This window comes from Buteo buteo, chromosome 6 (genome assembly GCF_964188355.1).
Source record: "Buteo buteo chromosome 6, bButBut1.hap1.1, whole genome shotgun sequence".
Classification (NCBI taxonomy): domain Eukaryota; kingdom Metazoa; phylum Chordata; class Aves; order Accipitriformes; family Accipitridae; genus Buteo; species Buteo buteo.
The window spans coordinates 7288450-7309041 of record NC_134176.1 but is presented as its reverse complement, the minus strand read 5'-3'; the positions used below and the strand labels follow the sequence as shown (position 1 = coordinate 7309041).

The window sequence follows — 20592 nt, the reverse complement described above, 5'->3', positions numbered from 1 at the left end:
TCAAGGGCTGTGGGAAAGGAGACAGGCTAATAGGGAGAGAAACCTTCGTCACATGCCTTTTATTAACTACCACCTTCAGTCCTGGTCCCAGAAAATTGTGGAGCATTTGTTCTCCCAGACAAATGAAATCAACTTCAGGATTTTTGTTCGCTGCAACATAACAAGATGCTGCAAGAAGAAAAATTACTGGGTTGCTCAGCTCGCTCTCAGTTTTGAAGCTTTGGCCTAAAACAGTAATTTGAAAGGGTAATGATGTTTTCCCCCTGGCCCTGACTGTAATGGGGGTTGAAATGTTCCAAATGCTTGTATTTTTGCAAAATAAGAAGGAGCACAAACATCAAGATGGGTTATCCTTTATTATTCAAGCCTGACTCAGAGGCAACCTGAGCTGTAACTATCTCCCAAGATTAGCTGATGTTAACCGCTGGGAACCAAAAGTCCAGTTCCTAAACACCTGGATTTCCATCTCCCCATCAGTACAACGGCAGTAGCAGCACTCCCCTCCCTCGTGGGGAGAGGTACAGCCAGGCTGAGATTCACCCAGATGGGATGGCACAGTCGAAATACTGAGGCTAGACCCTACTGATGGAACAGATAATATATGTAATATATATTTAAATATATATGTAATATATAAGATACATATTACATATATAATGCATTACGATACTATTAAACTTACCCTTTACATAGGTGAGTTCTCAAAATTGGCCTGGGTCCCTCCATAAGCTGTGCTAATGCCTCCCAGCACCCAATTCCTGCCCATCTCCCACCTCCCTGTATACTGGCACCAGGAGGAGCGTGAGCAGGGCACAGCAACAGCACTCTGCCCTTCCCCTTTGAAGAGGCCTTTTCCTTCCCACTTCAACAACATTTGCCCAACACGGCTCCTCTCCAGGCCACGTACGGAGAAGGGAAAGTTATTTACGAGCCATTCTTCTTCACATCTCCCTTCCCTATTCGTTTCAGCTGAGTCAGGAGGACTGCTCTGCACCAGTGGTGATGGAGCCAAGCCTGGACACTGCTTTACCTCCTGGCAGTGCTTTTTAAGAGCCATTGCATGAACAGACTGCAGGGCTGCTCCTTTCGTTGTCTGCCTCCTGAATCCGCCAGCACAGCTCTGCACCCTACAACACACTCCCCGCTCCTGGGCTCGCAGCGGGTGTCACTGACCCACCCGATGGAGCTGCCACCGCTTTTCTGAGCAGCCGCTTCTACCGGCAAATAGATCACATTTGCAAACCACTGCCTGGAAAGTCTGCATGGTATGTGGCTTAATTTTCTTTTCCATAATATGAAATCCAATCTGAAATGCACAGATTAGTTTACTAATCTGTGTAAATCCTATTAATAGCACTTACGCTGCTGCGCTCCCATTCACGTTCTAACAAATCTGTTTAGACTGGCTTGGTTTTCCCTCCTCTCCTGCAAGACCTTCGCACCTGGTTGCGGTCACGTCTTCACGAAATAGCTGGCCGCGAATGGAAACTTGTGCTTTACAGTCATCTCTCATATTTTAATTCATGTCCCATGGTCCAACGTGTTCTGGATCAAAGCATTAGTGCTGTAAATCACCACGGTGCCATTGAAGCTCAAGGGATTATACAAAGGGTAGCATGGCTTCAGTGGGGAAGGGCAGAGCCCGTACCCCTCCTCTCCCCCAGCATCGCTGCCTTCTGCGCCTGCTCCTGCCGCAACGCGCCCCGCGCAGCTCCCGTCGCACCGCGGTGACTCCATCCCGCCCTGGGCACCTTGCTTAAAACTGAGCCTAAACGCTAAAAAAGGACCTGCTTGCAGGAAGGAGGTGATGGACAGTTTCTGGAGCCCCTGGACTCGTTCACCCCAGCCCCACGCACATCCCCCTTGTCACCTGTGGGTTTAACGTGCACGCCTGGCACCAGGGCTCGCGACTATCAGGAGCAGCCTCGCCGGCAGCTGTGTGGGCTACAGGCCCCCCCCCAGGCTCAGAGTCACCTCTCAAAGAGAAGGCACCCTCTGTTCTGCTATAGAATAAACCATTCTCTATTTGAAACGACAATATTTACTTTTCCTATAGTGGACTCCAGCAGCTTCCTACATCGCAGTCACGGTAAAGAGGGGTCAGCAGCAAGAACGGGAGAGGACGAGAGCAGGGCTCACATGCCTGGCTCCGACTTCCTAATCAAGCTGTGCATTAATTAGCTAATCCCCCTCCACGCTGCTGTCCCCCTGCGCTTCATTTCACCACCGCCCCGGAGTCCTTGTAACCGAGCACCTTTCGGCACGGCCGCGGTGAAGCCTCGGCCCCTCCATGCCGAGCCGTCTTCGTGCAGCCAGGACCACGCTGTTCCCTTGGGCCAGGCTGGCATTTCCCAAAACCAGCCCTTGGGACGGGCTCTGTGCTGTGGTCCCTCCTGACCTCCCCTGCGAGGCTTCCAGCACCTGGTAGCACACGCCACCCCATGTGCCAGGCAGGAGAGGATGGATGCAGGAGAAAAAGATTCCCTGGCAGGTCAGCAGCTCCCCAGACTTACCAGCTGGAAAGGTTTAATGGAGAATGGGAGAACATGGGAACTGTACCCCTCCCAAAAAATCCTGTCAGGTGAGGGATGGAAAAAAAAATCTACTCTCAATCACTGAAAGGAAGGGGGTTGTGTTAAAACTTCATTTACAAAAGGCTACAGTAGGACAAACCCACTCCTGCCCTCCTTGCTAAGGGATCCCTGCTCCTTGCACGAGTCTGTTGGCTGCGCAAACGCAACGATCCAGCTCTTCCCTCTTCCCAGGGCCAAGCAAGGCTCTGAAGTGCCTTCACAAAGCTCAATAAAAAGGCTGGGACTGTGGTGCCGAGCCAGTTCCAGTACAGCCCCAACTACATTTCCAATGGTTTTTCTACGAGAGGGTTAAATAAATGAATAGCATAAAGGATTTGAGGCTCTTCTCCTTCCTTCCCTGTAGCTGAACTGCATCCACTCCCCATCCAAAAGTGCATGGATTTTCTGTCATCACTGTAGAAACTTTTCGAGGTTGATACAGCTTCACTCTCTCCTAGTTTCTCTTAAAATGGTTTTAAGTCTTTAATTACCTGAATAATTCCTGCTGGTTTGCATGAACGTTAGCTCAGGAATTGTTTGTAATTCCTCAGTGTTGTGGAAGAAGAGTTTTAAAAGCATTACCCACACTCAAGAAATTCTCCCCAAATTCTCTTTTGCAAGGGGTTCATTATTGTTACCTGTGTTAAAGCGTGCCTATGAAACAGCTGTTTGCTTTTAGACCTTTAATCTCTTTGTAAAGATGCCTGTTGTGAGATATTAAAATGCCACAGAGGGGAAAAAAAGGGAAAAAAAGAGGAATTTTCAGAGAGAGCCTACCAGCCAAACATAATACGTGGCCAGACAGAATCAGAAGCGCTGGCTGCAGTACAAACCCAAGAGGCATCAAGCTGCCTCAGCCACAACGGTAACGGTTCACCAGCAAAAGGAATGTAGAAAACAAAATGGGGGGAAGACCCCCCCGAAAGACTGTCTGACATGGCTGATGCCTCTGGTGCATGCAAGTCTGCCACTTCTGGAAGGGCAAATACGGACTCGCTGGCAGGGAAGTTCTGCCTTCGGTGTCGTGCCTGCCTGACCCTGTGCAGGCAGACCTCATAAAAAGGGATGTTTAAATACTAAGGGTTAGAGCAGGGGAAGACCCCATCTCAGCCCTTTCGTACAAGTGCTGAGCTCCTTTGTAAAATTAGTGTGATTTCTATCACCCTTGCTGCAGAGCATCGTGTACCGATGGCTGGAGACCTTGTTCCAACATCCAGCTCGTGTTTGCTCACAGCCACCCCATGCTCATCTGTCCTGCACCCGTTCTGTCCTTCCCCTTAAACCGCTCTTTCTTCTCGGACGTGTTTATAGGGGACAGTCACATTCCCCTCTTTCGCCTCTGCCTTTCCTGGGCTGCCTAACCAAGCTCTGCCCGAGGTTGGCTTGCAAAGAGTTCCTCGTCCTGATGTCAAAACCTACATCGCATCCCACCATGAGCTGAGACATAGCATACCCTGGAAGAGTCCCCTTGGTTTTGCACACCCTGCTACCCAAGGAGCTCATAAGCCACCTTCTTCTCCCTGTTGCTCGTAGTCCTTGAACAAACACGCAGGAGAGCTCAGCTCACCGTCTGCCAGGAGGGTATGGCCAAAAGGTGAACTTATCTCACAGCTGCTCTTCAAACCCTGCCCGAGGACGGATTCACGAGCTCCGGGTGCTCGTGCTCGGGCAGTGTCAGGGCTTACTGCCCTGCCTGTCCCCAGGCTGGAGGCTGCTGCCTTGCTGTGGTCTTGGCAGAAGTAGCGGTGTGTCTCCTCCGTGGTCATCACAGAGTACAACCCACTGTACTAAAATACTCTGCAGAAGCTGGTGATTTCAGCTAGTACGTCAGGTTACAAATGTGGTTGCTAGACTTTGTTCTCATGCCTTTGCTATGGGGGACAAAGGTCTTTTGGAAGGATAAAATGGACAGGCAAGAGAAGTCACCTCTTAAATCTCATGCAGGCTAGTAGCAGGGGCTAGAAGCCTAGATCACAGAGTTTTGCAACCTGGCTCATCCCAGCATTTGGCTTCAGAAATTCAGGACTCAATTTCTGCTACAAAGTTCGGTGTTGATTCCTGCAACTCGCTGCAGCATCTCGTGCTTCCATCCGGCACCCACCAGGGAGGTGCAGTGGTGCTTCACAGTCCTGGGGCTCAGCTGCTGGGAGGTGGTGATGTCGCAGGGAATATCAGCATCGCCTGGTGTAGGTGTGCGCTGGGGCTAGTGACAGAGGAATTGCTATACAGTTTCCTCCACACCAGCCCTGAAAAACCCCTTTTCACCTACCTGGAGTATAAGCTTCCCATCATGGAACAGCTTCTCGTCTATCGCCAATGCTGAGTTGCACAGGACCCTGCCTTTAGGAGAGCCTCCACGCGTCACAGTGATAAAACTCACTTTGAAATGAATTTTAATAGTACTTAATATTGGCTCCTGTGTAAAGGATTGCAAGTCCTGGCCCATGGTAACTCCCTGTCATCCATGCACGAACACAAGCAAGCTGCCAACGCGCTCCTCAAACGCAGCCGGCGGCTCCAGTGGTCCTGCTGAGGTTTGCATGCTTGGAAAAAAGTTACAGGGATGCCAGCAGCGGCCCTGACCACGTTGTCTCTAAAGCACAGGGATGCTTTGGAAAGTGATCGTCTACAAAAGTAATGATTTAAAAACCCCAAATCTTTCCTGCTGTCCTCTTGCTCAGCCAGACAGCTTCTCCAGGCACCCATCTATCTATCGTACGTAGTAATAAGTTTCTACTATCATGACCTTACCTCAAGGAGTGTAACCCCAAGTGGGCTCACAGATGCGCTTTGGAATCACCAGAAAGCTCCCAAAATTGAAGGGACTTCATTTGGTATGAAAAGAGCTGAAGAAAAGGGGAAGGGAGAAAAATACAGGTGGTTGATTAGACACTGTGATCTGATCCACTCGAAGCACAAAGGACATATTGAATTAAATGGAGCTGAAACTCAAATTTAATGAAACTGAGAGACAGCAAACCTATGTGTAATTAGCCTACAAGATTTCACTACCACAAAATACCACAGAGGCCAAAAGCTTGCCACCGAAAAGTGTGGAAATATACACATGTATGCACACACACACATATATATACCTACACACACACGTATATACACGCATATACTTACGGCCTCTCAGGGCTGGAATGGACTTGACAGCACCATTCAGCCTTTTCCCCAGCTCCAAGACAAGATCAAATAGACGTCGGTATCTTCTGACAGATGTTTGTCTAGACCTGTTTTTAACAGAGAATCTCCCACCTCCCCAGGCAATTTATTCCAATGCTTCCTTTTCTTCTTCAGCTTTATACACACATGCACATGTATATTTATCTCAGAAGGTGAGCGGAGCAGTCTCTGATGACTTGTACATCAAAAGGCTTGGTAACTCATTTCTCATGGCAAGATCTTTATTGCGAATGATGTATGAGCCCGAAAGATCCCAACCTGACCTGAGATGACAGGCTGAGCTTGGGGGACCAGCAGATGGGGTAAGGGGGGGCAAGTAGGAAAGGAGGGGGAAATTCATTCCTTTTCTTATTAACCCATCAGGTTTGGTTTGCTGATAAAAGGAAGACCAACTTTTGTATACTCCATTTTTAGACTCAAGCATTAAGTTCATCTGGTTTCAGTAAAATAAATACACTTTTGGCTTCCTCAGCAGCCACCTCGGAAGAGATGCTGTCCTGTCAAACTTAAGTAAGGCAAAGGAGGGAATGAGGAATGAGGCTGCGCAGCTGGAATATGCAAATGGCAGGATGGAGAGTAGCACTTTTCCAGCCACCCTGGATATCTATTACCTCCACTTTTGGACTGACAATGCACCAAATGTTTCATTGCCTGAGGCCTTACAAAGCCGACCGGCTTTTTTAGCTGAAAGCACTAATGTAGAAAGGCAATTGGGAATTAATTATTTAATGGGGTTCTCATTGGTAGAAAGCTTCCACCCCTCCTGCATCTCAGCTACCATTATACATATGTTGCTCTCTTCAGACTCCAGTGATTAGACAGCAGCAGAAAATTATGACTAAATCCCGTTCCCACTTGCAATGAACTCCATTTAAATTGACAGATTTGCACTCAATAACTAAGACCACAGTTTAGCCCCATGCTAGGAAAATATAATTTATGACAAAAAGCATAGACAGATCTCAGCATCTCCATTTCTGAAAATAAGCCATCTCATACTTCTCCTCCCAACCCCTTTTTGACAGGCAGTAGAGGACTATTCCTATTTAAAAATTAAAATCCATGCAAGTAGCCCTATTAGTAGGAAATCGGAATGAGCTCCTTTTAATGTGGCTGTTCGGATGCCACGCTGGAGCAGGCAGAAAGGTGTATCCTGAATCTGCAGCGCATGTTCATTCAGCTCCAGCTTCTCCAGGATTCTCAAGATAAGCATCTATTTCATTTAGAGCCTTTTTAGTGATGACCTGCCTAGAAGCAAATGTCCTTTTGAAGATCTCTCTGCAACAGCTGCATGCCAGAAACTTCCACCCCAGTTACTGTAAGTGCTTAAGAATCAGGCCCCATGTATTTAAAAAATAAAGTTTGCAAAATAAGATTCTGCAGCGGGGCTGAGAATGGGCCTGAACTTCACACTCTCAGCCATCATACGTGGGAAAATGGTAACTTCTTTCCCGCAGTCACCACCTCCAGAATCATTCCAGATGAAGCCCTGACAGGATCCTACTGAAATTCAGCATAGTGAATTACACCAGGAATTAATTTAACATAATGTGTCGTATATTTCCAAACACAAAATAAATTGGGTTTGCTTCTTTCCCGCTCTTCAGATGAAAGAAATATGACTGTACAGATGTGCTTTTCTAAGATCCAGTGGCATGAAACCTGAAATACCCCAGCAAGATGCAGGAGTGAGAAGTTTTTAATCACCATGGAAGCACGACACTTTTGAAGGTCTATGAAATTATATACCCAGGTCTGAGAAGGGTAAACTTATCCGTCTGGGTAGATCTGCTGATAAAGAGAGACAACTCATTTTCTCCCAGAAAGCTGCGTTATATGTTGTTTGAAAAAATAATCAGTCGTTAGAGACGGGTTTATGCTGGGAGGAGAAAGAAGAAAAGAAAAAAAGCAGCTCTGTGAAAGATGTTCTGTATGGGAAAAGGAAAGGCAGGGTGAAAGTATTCCCTTCATTTAAGTGATTCCCTGCAAATTCAGGAGGCAGAAGAGGAGACGGGCTGAGCATCTCTCAGGGCCAGACAGAGCGAGGCTGGCGACGACGGAGGCATATGGAGACCCACCCAGGGCGCAGACAGAGCGGAGGACCCCCAGACCTCGGCTTACGCAAGGTGACCTTTCCCCTCTCTAAAATTTCAAAGCTGGCGTTGCCGGCGCTGAACAGACTGTGTGCCATATGTAACATGACCTCAGCTCCGCTCTGCCAAGCCACTGATGGCATCACTAATGAGAGGTGAAAGGTCCCTTTCTTGCAGCTCGCTCAGAAACCCACCGAGGCGGCGGGCGCGGGACGGGCCCCCCGATCCCTTATGCCTGCAGGCAGGCACCCGCTGCCCCGCCGCCCTCCCAAAATCACACGTGCCCCCATCCAAAGGGGTTGACTCTTCCCATGGCCCAACCGCAACGGGCACAGTCCCCCCGCAATGAAAATATTTGTTCAGTGCCCGAATGCAAAGCATGTAGGCAAAGAGCCCTGTATGTAAATCCTGCTCCCAGTTCCAGATGGTGCAGAGGGAGGGGGGACGAGGAATACCGAAAAGGGCCGGCTTTGCACCCCCCCATCACACCGCAGCCACGGGGACAAGGTGGCCGGGCCGCGGTGGGTGCCCCATGGGAGGGTGGCGGGGGACCGATGCGGTCACCTTGGTCCCCCCACCCCTGGAGGCAGTGCCACCCCCCCAGCTGCCCCCCTCGACCCAGGGAGCGGCGGGGGGAGCCTGGCAGCCCCCTTATAAATCAGGTCGGGGTTTTTTTCCCAAAATTTTAAATTTTTTTTGCAGCATTTTGCACGAAAACCATTGCAATGTCTTGCAGAAAAAAATCAACCTCCGCACTCCCCCCTCCTTTTTTTTTTTTTTTTTAGAAAATAAAGAGTTTGGGGGTTTTTTTGCAGTTTTCCCAGTGTCCAGCACCACCCCGTGCCCCAGCCATCACCTAAGGAATGGATGGAGGGGACCCACTCGCACGCCGCTCCTGAGTACCCGGTTTGCCGCCCTGGACACGCGTGGGGAAGGCCTGTGTGGGTGTCACTGATGTGGGTGGGTATGTGTTCACATGGCTGGGAGCGTGTGCACGCGGGCGTATGTCTACACGTGAGCGGGGGCACGTATGCAACACAGGAGCGGGTGCGTGCATTCGTGGGTGCGCGTGCGCGCACATGGGTGGGTGGGGGTGCCCACGGGTGGACGCTGGAGTGTGACCACACGGAGGGGGGGGCACAGGTGCGTGTGCAAGGGGGTGGCTGACTGCGCACCAGAGCATGTGCCCACCCGCGTGGGCACTGCAGTGCGTGTGCACGGCGTGGATGCAGGCGGGGGCTGCGGTATCCCTGCACCCACGGGACCCCCATCATCGTGTGTGTGTGTGTGTCCCCGCGGCTCCCAGCTGCCAGCACCGTGCAGGCTTCCGCGGGCGGCCCCTCCGCGCCTGCGCTTTGTCCCGCGTGGGGCTGCGCGGGGGTGTCCCGGAGTGTGTGTGGGGGGGGGGTTGCTCCACCGGCCGGGCTGGACCCGCCACCGCGGGCGCGGAGGGTCCACGCACCGGCCCCGCGGGGCAGGCTCGCCCGGGCTCTCCGCGGGGAGAGGGCGTCCTTGGTTCCTTTCGGTTTTGGGGAATGACTCATTTACGGCATATGTGGCACTGCCGAGGTGGGATAGCGAGGACCCACCCGGGCGTGCAGTACATCTACCCCACCCGCGGCCGCGCTCCTGCCTCCCCACGCAGGGCCAAACCCCGCGGGAGAAGGGGCTGCCTTTAACCCTCGCTGCTTTTCTGCCGGGAATTAATTTTCACATCGCGTCCCACCGCAGAGAAATTCAATTATTCGTTTCAAATACTTATTCCGCCCCCCCACTCCGCGGCACACCCGCATTTCATGGGAGCGCAGACGAAGCTACCCACGCGTGTTGGGTTGCGCTGGGGTATATTCCGCTACTGGCCGCAGAGTGGCTGCAGAGGGGCACCCGAGGCGTGTTTTTCTCCCACGGAGGAACTGCACCTCGGGGGGAAGCGGCGATCGATCCGGCGGCAGCCCAGAGCCCAATTTGGCTGCAGCTTAATTTGAGCTGCATTATCATATAAAGAAAAAAAAAAAAAAAAAAAAAAGGGGGGGGCAGAAATTGCAATTATCATCGTGTCGGGTTACGGCAAATGCCATTATGCTGAAAAACGGGAAGAAAACAATGCCACGAAAATGAGAATCGCCTTGCTGAGAACGCGCTGCTTGCTGCGCGGTCCCTGCGCGCCCGCGGAGGGCTTCCACTCCCCCGGCGTGGGGCAGAACCCACGGCGCGGGGGGGAGCGGGGCCACCCCGGCAGCACTAGGGGGGTCTGGGGAGGTGTGAGCGGGTGGGGATGGGGGGGGAGTCCCCCCTTTCCGTGGGGGGAACCTGCACACTGCGGAGACGCGTGGGTACCCGAGGGTCGCGTCACGCACACGGACACGAACACGCAGGGGAGATGCAACGTAGCGGGTGCCGGCTGGAAGGCAAGCCGGCAGGCTTCCGTGCAGAAAAAGGAGTTAAACCCCGCCGTTGTCCTTTGATTTAGGAAACGGCTCATCCAATTCAGTTCCAGATTATTCAGGGGCAGACTGCCTCGCTCGCTCCCTCTCTCCCCACACCAGCCCAAACATCTTGAAGTAATCAGCAGCTGAGAACGGAGACGTCCCCCTGGCATCTCAGGTTAAAGAAGGAGGTCCAGGAAAATGTGGTAGAGCCATTACAAGAAACCTGAGATGCATTCATCAGAGACTCCAATTGCCATCGCATTAGGATTGATTAGAGACCAGCAGTACCGTAATGACCCGGAAAGAGGGGCATACGGGGATTATTAATATCAGACTTCTTAAAAAAAAAAAAAAAGAGAGAGAGAGAAAAAAAAGAAGGAGGAGGGAAAATTTAAAAAACAAAAGCGCATCGCGGGGCTGCCGCTCGTTTGCAGACTTACCTGAGGAGCACAGGCACCGGCGAGCCGCACCGACGATAATTTATCTAACTTCTGGGGAAGAAAAAGCCAACAAACACGGAAAAAAACCCACCTCTGGACCCCCTGCAATCGCCCGCTCCCATACACGGCTCGACCGAAATTTCCCGGCGCCGGGGCTGCGCAGGCGGCGGCTGGGGGGGGGGGGGGGGGGCAGCCGGGCTCCCCCACCCGGGCCAAAAGAAGCCGGTCCCCGGGGCCGGCGACAGCAAGGACAAGTTAAGGAGCCTCCAAGGAGGAGCAAGGAGACCTCGGTGGCTCGTCTCCTTCTCAGTTCCCTGCGCCAAAACAAATCAGCCCCTCCTGGTCTCGGTTTAAATGTAGCTCACTGGATAATTAACTCCATCTTTCCAGCCCTGCTTTAACTGTTTATTTAGTGTCACCCCGTATTACCATCACTAGCACTTTCCTCTGAACAGGAGGAGCTGGAGGGTTTCACCTCCCAAAAGGAAATTCTTCGTAGCTTAAAAGAATCAGCATCCAGGAGGTACATTAGCGAGCAGGAAAGGGGGGGGGAGGACGGGGGGGGGCAAAAGCAGGCGAAAATAAGGGTGTGGGGGGACAGGGACAGAAAGACGTATCGGCCCTCGGAGAAAAAAAAAAAAAAAAGGGCAAAAAAACCAACGCGTGATCACTTCTAATCCTTTGAAAAATGTCCCGGTAAGTGCGCGAAGAAAGAGCCCTTTGTGCCCTGGGGATCGCCCCCACCGGGAAGGCCTTATCCTGCCCCCCCCCCAGCCCCACCGTCCGTCCCGTCCCGTCCCGTCCCGTCCCCCCTCCGCAGCCCCGGCCCGGCCTGACCCCGCTGGGTGCGGGGGGACCCTCGGTGCGGGGCACCCCCGGGGTGCGGGGATGGTGCGGGGTGGGGGGAGAAGGCGAGCAGGGACACGGCTCTTCGCCCCCCCCCCCCCGGCGGACACCGGCTTTGTTTTTACAGGTGTCTGGAGGGCAATTTACTAACAAGTAATTAAAGGTTGCACCGGTTTGCAGGCGCGTCGGGCCAAAGGCTCCCGCAAGAGAAGAGCGATGCATATGGAGAGGGGTTTGCCCTTCCTCATTAAAAAAGAGAATATAAAAGAGGGGGAAGAGTGGGAGAGAAAGAAAATACAAATCCTTTATTGTTCAGGAATAAGCCGGGGAAGCTGGCTGTCTCCCCTGCGCCTCGCATTCGGCAGGGAAGGCAGCGCGGATCCGGTATCACGTTGCAGATCCTCACTCGAGATAACGAAATGCGATCTATTTTTCAGAACAGCAAGTGGATGGGAAAGGAGCCCTCTACAACACAAACCTCATTGACTTAATGGGTCGGTTTTGGATTTCGCCTTCGAAAGGTTCGGAAAGCGGCAGCGTTGTGTTACTGCCCCGCCGGCTCCCAGCCTCCCGCCCCGGTTATCACCGCGCCGAGACGGGGCTCCGACCAAAAATGCCGCTGATTTTATTTGGTCGCGCTATTTGTTTCCCTCAGAACCTCTCACTTAAAAGAAAAAAAAAAATTAAAATTTATTTTCGGTTGGGGAAGTGTTTTATTTCTAAGGTCGGGGCGGAGGGGGGAGGTGGGAGTCGTGTTCGGGTGAGGTTTTTTCTGCTTTGTTTTGGTTTTCTGGCGAAATCGAGGAAAAACCCCCAGAACGTTGCGTGGGATCCGCCTTCATCCCCGCTCCGCGCTGTCTAACGCTGCATCGAATAAATAAGCCAATAAAGGAATTTCCCGCACAAAAACACCCGAGCGATGCCCCGGCAAGCGGGGCGAGGCGCGGAGGCCCCCGCGGCCGCGCAGCGGTCCCTTCGACCGCCACCCGCCTCCATCTCCGCGGGCGCGGAGGTGCCAGGCCCCGCGTGGGGGTGGGTGGGAAGCGGGGGGAGAAAAACCAAGAGTTTTGCCCGGGGTGGGAAGCGGGGGGAGCCCGCCGGGCTGCTCCTTCCCTGCCGAAAAATAAACGAGCGAGGAGCGGCCGGCGGCAGCTCCGCGCCGTTATGTTGTTATTTAGTTATTTATTTAGTTATTTGCATCTGCCTTTTTTTTTTTTTGAGCGGCTCGAAACTATTTTTTTTTCTGGGTGATTTTGAAGGGCTAAATGGGACGGGGTGGTTTGGGAATTCATTTACCTCTTTCCGTGGTTTCAAGTGAAAGGTTTCCAATTTTTAGGAAAATCAAGCCGGGGCAATAATTAACATTGATGCTGAGCGGTTCTTGGCTGCAGTGTGTAACTCCCAGGTAGACCCCGGCGTGTCTGTCCCCTCCTTGGGTGAATTTTGGTGACACGGGAGAATAAAGTCCCGCTCGGAAATCGCAGGGAAGCCTCGGCTCAGCCCTCGCCCGTCCCTGTCAGCTCCGCCGCCGGCCGCGCCGGGATAATTTGATTATTCCCAGCAAGAGCGGTGTTTGTTTTGGTCGGCCTTTTAAAGGAGAGAGGGGGGGAAGAAAAAAAAAAAGGAGAAACGCGAGGGCAAGAGAAAACCGCTCTCGTTAAAATGGCAAGGAGCTTCCCCAGCCCCGCTTTGCATTTCCGTCCTTTTCATCCTGAAGGTATAAACCCCTCAGGTCCGTGTTTTTCCCGAACCGAGCACCTTATTAGAAAGAAAAAAAAAAATTAAAAATTTATGACAATAAAAAGGCGGGATGGGGGAGCCCATCTCCCAGGCTGCGCTGGGCACCGCTCCTGCAGGACGCGGCCGCGGGCGGCTGCGAGCCCATGCGTTATAATTCTGCGCACTTGCTCCAGACTTTAGGGTATTAGTTGATTTTAGAGCCGGGTTTAAGGCTCCGTTCCGGTCCCCACACAGCTGCCTTGTCAATAAGGATCTGTTCCAAGCAGACATTCCTTCTGGGAGGACATTGCAGCTCTTTAAGACTTCATCTGCAACATCATAAGTACTAAAATAAAATGGCAAGGGAAAATTACCAGACACATGGTCATGGGATATAGAAGCGTCCTGACTCCAGCGTACATAGTAAAGTCACTGGACAGACTGGGTGGCAGGGGCTTATTTTAAACAGCCCCGAGACGCGAAGTACACGGGGAAAAACAACAATCCGGATTTAGGAAAATATCGGGACCGGCCTTTCCCATGTCGTATCGCGGGCAGAGGGAGCGGGCAGGGAGCGGGCAGCGGGAGAACCGCCGGCCCCGGCTCGGAGCCCTTCGCCGCCTCGGCCACAAACGGGCTGCTCCTAACTTTGAGCATTTACAGTCAAATAAATCCGAACGTCTTTAGTGAAGACAAACAGGTTTTAAAGAGCCCCGCGATGGTTATTAGCACCCGCGGAGCGAACTCGTTCTTGAATCAAAAGCCTTCTGGAGTGCGCTGAAAATAGTGGTTTCGACTTATCTAATCAAAGATAAATACAGTCATAAAGACACCCTCTTCCCACCGCTCCCCTGCCCTTATCTCACCGCATTGTCCTCATCTCCCAGCCCGTCCTTGCTACTGACAATAGATTAGCTTTGCTTAGGGAGCCTAATTGTTTTCTGCTTTTTTTTTTTTTTTTTTTAAATAATTGCTTTGGAGCGAGGTGTGCAAATGAGGATTAGGCTAATGAAAGCGCCGCGCGGTCGGTGCAGTTTTCCTGCCCGCCTTCCGCGGGGGATCCGCGGGGCTGCCCCCGACCTGCCGCGCCGCCCCCGCCGGGACACCCCCCCCCCTCCGGCGGGGCCGAGCGGGGAAGGGGACAAGGAGGGGGCGCACGGGCCCCGCGTCTTATTTAGCTATTCACTTCAAGCATTATTTATTCATCCCCAGCATTAAGGTAATTAAATACGGGCTGGCTTGGCAGGGCGGGGGGCAGGAGTTTGGGGCGGGTTGGAAGAAAGAAAGACAAAGTCCGCCGGGAGCGATTTCCCCGGGGATGCGCCCGGCGGGGTGCGGGGCGGCGCCGGGACCGGGACCGGGGCCGGGTCTGCGGCCGCACCCGCGCAGAGGCGGCGGCGGCGGGAAGCGCAGCCGCGGCGGCCGTAGGCCGGGGCCGGGTCCCCCGCCGCCAGGCTCCGCCCGCCCGTGCCGAGGCTCTGCCCGCCGGGCCGGGCTGGGCCGGGCCGGGCTGGGCTGGGCTGGGCTGGGCCGGGCTGGGCTGGGCCGGGCCGGGCCCAGCGGCGGCGGGGGCTGAGCCGCGGGCGCCCAATCAGCGCGACGCGGGGGCTCGGGCGCTTTAAGCGCGGCGGCAGCGGAGCGGGGACAAAGTCCCCCCCGGCGCCGCGACGAGCATCCCCGCTCGCCCGCCCCCGGTTACCGCCGCGCCTCCCCGCTCTGGGGCCGGGACCGGGACCGGGACCAGGACCGGGCCCCGGCCCGGCGGGCGGCTGCCCCCCGCCCCTCCGCCGCCGGGTTCCCGCGGGGTGCCCGCCTCCGCCTCCTCCTCCTCCTCCTCCTCCTCCCGCTGCCGCCGCGCTCGGCCATGTCGATGCTGCCGTCGTTTGGCTTCACGCAGGAGCAGGTCGCCTGCGTCTGCGAGGTGCTGCAGCAAGGGGGGAACCTGGAGAGGTTGGGCCGGTTCCTCTGGTCGCTGCCGGCCTGCGACCACCTGCACAAGAACGAGAGCGTCCTGAAGGCCAAGGCGGTGGTGGCCTTCCACCGCGGCAACTTCCGCGAGCTCTACAAGATCCTGGAGAGCCACCAGTTCTCCCCCCACAACCACCCCAAGCTGCAGCAGCTCTGGCTGAAGGCTCACTACGTGGAAGCCGAGAAACTGCGGGGCAGACCCTTGGGCGCCGTCGGCAAATACCGCGTCCGCCGAAAATTCCCTTTGCCCCGCACCATCTGGGACGGCGAGGAAACCAGTTACTGCTTCAAGGAGAAATCCCGGGGCGTGCTGCGGGAATGGTACGCCCACAACCCCTACCCGTCCCCCCGGGAGAAGCGGGAGCTGGCGGAAGCCACCGGGCTCACCACCACCCAGGTCAGCAACTGGTTCAAGAACCGGAGGCAGCGGGACCGAGCGGCGGAGGCCAAGGAAAGGTACTTGCCACCCCCCCATCCCCTCCGTGCCCCCCCCCCCCTTTTCTCCCCGGTCCCCCGTACGGGGAGCGCGGCGGCGGCTGGGGAAGGAGCGGCGAAAATACCTCGCTCCCTCCAAATCCCCTTTTTTTTTTTTTTTTTTTTTTCCCCGAAACCGCGTTGCGTTTTGTCCCTCCGTGGAAACCCAAGTGGGTCTTCCACCCGAGATCCACCGACCCCACCTGCCCGGGGGGGGGGGTGGCGGTGGTGAGGGGCTCGCCGTTCCCTCCCCACCGTCTTCTCCAGGCCTCGCCGCCGCCTTTGTTTGCTGCCTGCCTGTCCCGACTAAAACGGCAGCGATACGGTCCCGGGGAGCCTCCGGGGAAGCGTTAGGGGATGACGGGTCGGGTATTGCTGGGAAATCGGGCAGGGTAACTCCGAAGCCCCGGAGGAGGAGAAAGATGCAGCCCCGGGATGGAAACGGTAGGAACCGGGAGGGGAAACCGGGATGGGGTCGAGCTGACCGGGCCGAGCCGCCGTCCCGTACCGAGGCCACCCCGGGCGGCCGGTGGCGCCGCCCGGGGTGGCCTCGGTGCGGGACGGCGGCTCGGCCCGGCGAAGCAGCCAGCCACGAGTGGCATCGCTTCACTTTTTTGTCTCCTCCAACAACCTCCCCACCGAGCCTCTTAAAGAAAATCCGGCAGCCTTCTCGTCCCCGCGGCCGCGCTTTCATTTTTAATTAAAAAGAGAAAAAAATCACTGCCCCCCCCTCCAAAAAAAAAAAAATTCCCCCCCTTCGACTTTTCACCTAAATTACCGGGCTGTGCGGTGTACGCCTATTTCTAGGAGGGTAAAAAGAAATGGGGACGGTCCGTTATGAAAATATTAGGTGGGTTGGTTTGGTGGTTGTTTGTTTTGTTGGTTGTTTTTTTTTCCGGGGAGAGGCATCTTGCTCCCACGATAAAATAAAACGCAAAGGATTTACTGAGGGCATTAGCACAGCGCCCATCCCCGGCGCCTCCCGCCTGCCGTAACATCCCCGTTGTGTTTTTGTTTTGTTTGGTTTGGTTTTTTTTTTTTTTTTTTTTTTTTTTGCTTTTCCGCAGGGAAAACACGGAAAACAACAACGCGGCCACCAACAAACCGAACCAACTCTCGCCTCTGGATGGGAGCAAACCCCTCATGTCCAGTTCCGAGGAAGAATTTTCTCCTCCCCAAAGCCCGGATCAGAACTCGGTCCTGCTCTTGCAGGGGAACCTCAGCCACGCCAGGAGCTCCGGCTACTCCCTGAGCGGCTTAGCCACATCCCAGACCCCTCACAGCCTCCAAGGCCACCAGCTCCAGGACTCGCTGCTGGGACCCCTCACGTCCAGCCTGGTGGATCTGGGATCCTAAAGGCCCGCGGCGGGCGGCCGGAGGATCGGGAGAGGAGGTTCTGCTCGGGGACAGAGGCTCTGGGTTGTACATAGAGGACAGTACCCGGTTTTACAGCTCACCCGCTGATTCTTGACGGGACTCTCGGCTCTTTTCACACAACCCCACATCGGCTCCTGGTCCAGTTCCCCTCCCCAGCGTCTCCCGCTACCACCACGATTTTATTTTTTTTTTTTATTTTTTTTTTCCACGTAGCCAAACGCAGAGAGCGGCAGAAACCCTCAGCCCTTCGAGTTCAAGCAAGCTGGTCCCAAAGGGAATTACAAAAAGAAAAAAAAAAAAAAGGAAAAAAAATAAATCCCAAACCAAAACAACCAACCCCAGCTGGATCCGATTCCACCCAAATAAATCCCAGCCCCGCTGGCCACGGTGGGGCAGGGGTGGCCGGCGCATCCCTGCTGCTGCCCGGCCGGGTCCCCGCGGGGCCGGCGAGGAGCCGGGACGGAGGCAGAGGGAGCGAACGGCTGTACCCAGCCCTGGGTTGTAGCGGGAGGAGGGAGGGGAAGTTACGTTTACATTTTTCATATTTAGCCTTACCAGAAAGATTTCGATGTAGTTTAAATTAAAAAAAAAAAAAAGGGGGAAAAAAAAAAAAGGGCAAAAGCTGCAGTATTAGAGTTTTAACAAGTGCCTATGTCTTAACGCGGCTGTGCGAGGCAGTCAGCGAGGGAGCTCCCGTGGGCCCGTGCCCCCCCGGCTTCCTTCTCCTCGGTGGTGAAACGCATCGATGTGGCTAAAAATAAAAAATAGGAGAATATGAAGAATACTAATAAAAGTCGGCGGCCGTATCCTCCTGAACGAGTATTCCTCGGGCTGCCCCGCCAGCTCCCCGTTGCCTTCTCCCGCCCGTCCCCGCTCACCGCCTTCCTCCTCCGGCTTGCAGAGAGCCCGCGGACGACGCTGTCTGCCTCGAGTATTTGTTACCAAAAATCGCATGTGCTTTCAGGTTTCTTTTCTATTGTACCTAAACAGTCTAAATTAAACAACGCTGATGGCAGAACACCCAGGCTGAGCTTTTCTTTGCGGGGGCGAACCCGTGCCCCCCCCCCCCGCCCACCCTTACCCCCCTCACCCGACGGGCTGCATCGGAGGAGCTTCGGGGCTGCGGGGGGAGCCGGTGCCTTCGTAACCGAGGAAGGAAGGAAGGAAGAAGGAAGGAAGGGGAGAGGGGACCCACCGGAACGGCTTGCGTGGGCTCGCCCCGTGGGAGCCGGGCGCCCGGCCGGGAGGGAGCGGTTCGCCCCCGCCGCCCGCCCCGTCGGGGCCTCGCTGCGGCCGGTTCCCCCCCCCCGCCCCCGCTTAGCGTTTTGCATCATTAAGTGCGTGTTTATTTAAGTCTCTGCCGTGTTTGTTCTCGGGGTCTTGGGCCATGGAGAAATGTCACCCTCTGCAGGAGGGTCTCGCCCGGCCGGAGCGCTCCGCGTCCCTCCCGCTCAGTCCCCACCCGCGCCGGGACGGGGCTGCGGATCCCTCCGTGTCGTCCCCCCCCGTCGCCCTCCTCGGCTCCGGCTGCGGGGGGAGCCGGGGGCCCGGTGCCCGGGCTGGCCGAGACGGATTCCCTCCGTCCTCCGGCCTGGCACCGGCCGCCCCCCCGGGGCTCCCAGCCCACGTCCCGCCGGGCTTCCTGCGCCCCCGGCCCTTTGGGGGGGGCATGGCCGGGACAGTGGGGGACATCCCCCCCCCCCACTTCGCCCCGGGAAGGACCCAACGTGGCTCCGTGGGAGCAGGGCGAAGGGCGCAAAACCCGCCCGTGGGCTCGCAGCTGCGTGTTTGCGCGCATCCACGATCGCGGGTGGAGCCGGGGCAAAACCTGACCCGCGGGGACCCTGGGGACGAGACGGGAGGGGACAGGAGGGTCTGTACCCCCCGGTCCAGCCTCACCCTCTGCCCCACGCGGGGACCCTCATCTCCCCTCCCGAGGGACTCATCCAGCCCCGCCGTGATCCGCCACGAAGCAGCGCAGGGGCCCCTCGGGCAGAAAGGGGGGAACCCCCAGGGAAATGAGGGAGATTTTTGGGATGAGCAGCCGCGGGCTTTGCGCCCCGAGAGTGGATAAGTTCCAGCTCCGGTTTGTTGGTTTTTTGGGGTTTTGGGGTTTGTTTTTTTTTTCTTTTTTTTCCCCCAAGCCACGGACTCGGTGAAAAGGAAGGATAAATATTGCCCGGGGCTCCAGCCCTGCCAAGCAGGGACTCGCAACCCAGGGTTATTTTCAAAGCAAACCGCGCAGAAACGCTTCATGCGCGCAGGCAGCGGCAGGGCTGACTTTCGGGGGAAGGGGGAGCTGCCGGGGGGGGGTCCCCCTTACCCCAACACCCCCCCACACACCCACTCTCCCCCAGGGCAGACCTGCGGGCCGGGGTTGCTGTCAGGCTGCGGAGCGGGACCGCGCAGGGCCGCGCATGTTGCGCCCCCCCCCCCCCATCGGCCGCAGAGCCCTGCCCACACCCCGACCCTCCATTTCCCTAACAGGGAGAGGGATGAGGGTGCCAAGAGGTGGATGGTGGCAAGGAGGGATGAAGGATGCTGAGGGACACCCCCCTGTCCCGGGGGGGAAGGGGCCGGCGGGCAGGTAGGATGGGGGGAGGCCCCGGAGCTGAGCCAGGCGCAGGTTGCTGAGCTCTCCTCCATTAGGCTTGACCTCGCAGCAAGCTTTTCACAGCAAAGTCAGCCCGGGGAGGCAGCCCCAGGCTGTTTCTCACCTCGCTCTGCTTTGTATTTCCACCGGCAGGAAAGAGTTAATTCCGCCCCCCCCCCCCCCCCCGCCGCCGCCCTTGCCCCCCGCTCCCGCTCACCTCCCAGGACAGATTTCACACTGTGTCCAGGTCAGCCAAAAAAGGGGAGGAAATGGAGAACAGCGGAATGATTAATTCTACCTGCTTTTCCCATGAGTGATCACCTGCTTTCGGGGTCATGAATAGCAGGTAGCTCTCCCCATCTCCAGCTCTGAGAGGCTCATTTGTCTGGTGACAGCTGAGTGACAAGACCTGAAATCCGAGCCCTCAACTTTGCCTGATGTGTGGATAAAACCCTGGATGTTCCCTCAAACATTTCAGGAAATGAAAGTTGTAACGCGATCCCTTGTGCGCCCACATCTCCCCCAGCAACACACAAAAGCTCAAAGGAACCTTCTCGGATTAAATTCAGCCTGGAGAGGATGGAAGGAAAATGGAGAGCAGGCTGAGAAAGCTGGAACTGGCAGGCTTTTCTTCAGCACTTATTGGAAATGTCTGTCCAAAGCAGGGATTTAGAAAGGTCACCTCTACCGTAAGCACCTCTTCCTCCGGCGCAGTCAGACGGGCAGCCCGCTTCTCCCCAGTTTACCTCCACATTGGGGGCAGCCCGGCGAAGGGGGGGAGAGGTTACACTTAGAGTCCCCGAGCAGGAAATTCAGTGTATAAAAACAAATGCCCAACGAGAAAGCCAGCCCCCCTTCCTCTCTCCTCGATTCATTTCCCAGGTCACGTTG

At 55.4% G+C, this 20592-nt stretch overlaps 1 protein-coding gene across 1 annotated transcript; it reads left to right on the top strand.

Moving 5' to 3' along the window:
* Positions 1-14622: 14622 nt before the first annotated feature.
* On the top strand, positions 14623-18126 carry SIX1 (SIX homeobox 1). The gene is made up of 2 exons (XM_075029609.1): positions 14623-15713; positions 16799-18126. The coding sequence occupies exons 1-2, from the start codon at positions 15154-15156 to the stop codon at positions 17085-17087; spliced, it is 849 nt and encodes a 282-aa protein (XP_074885710.1). The 5' UTR covers positions 14623-15153; the 3' UTR covers positions 17088-18126.
* The last annotated feature ends 2466 nt before the right edge of the window (positions 18127-20592 follow it).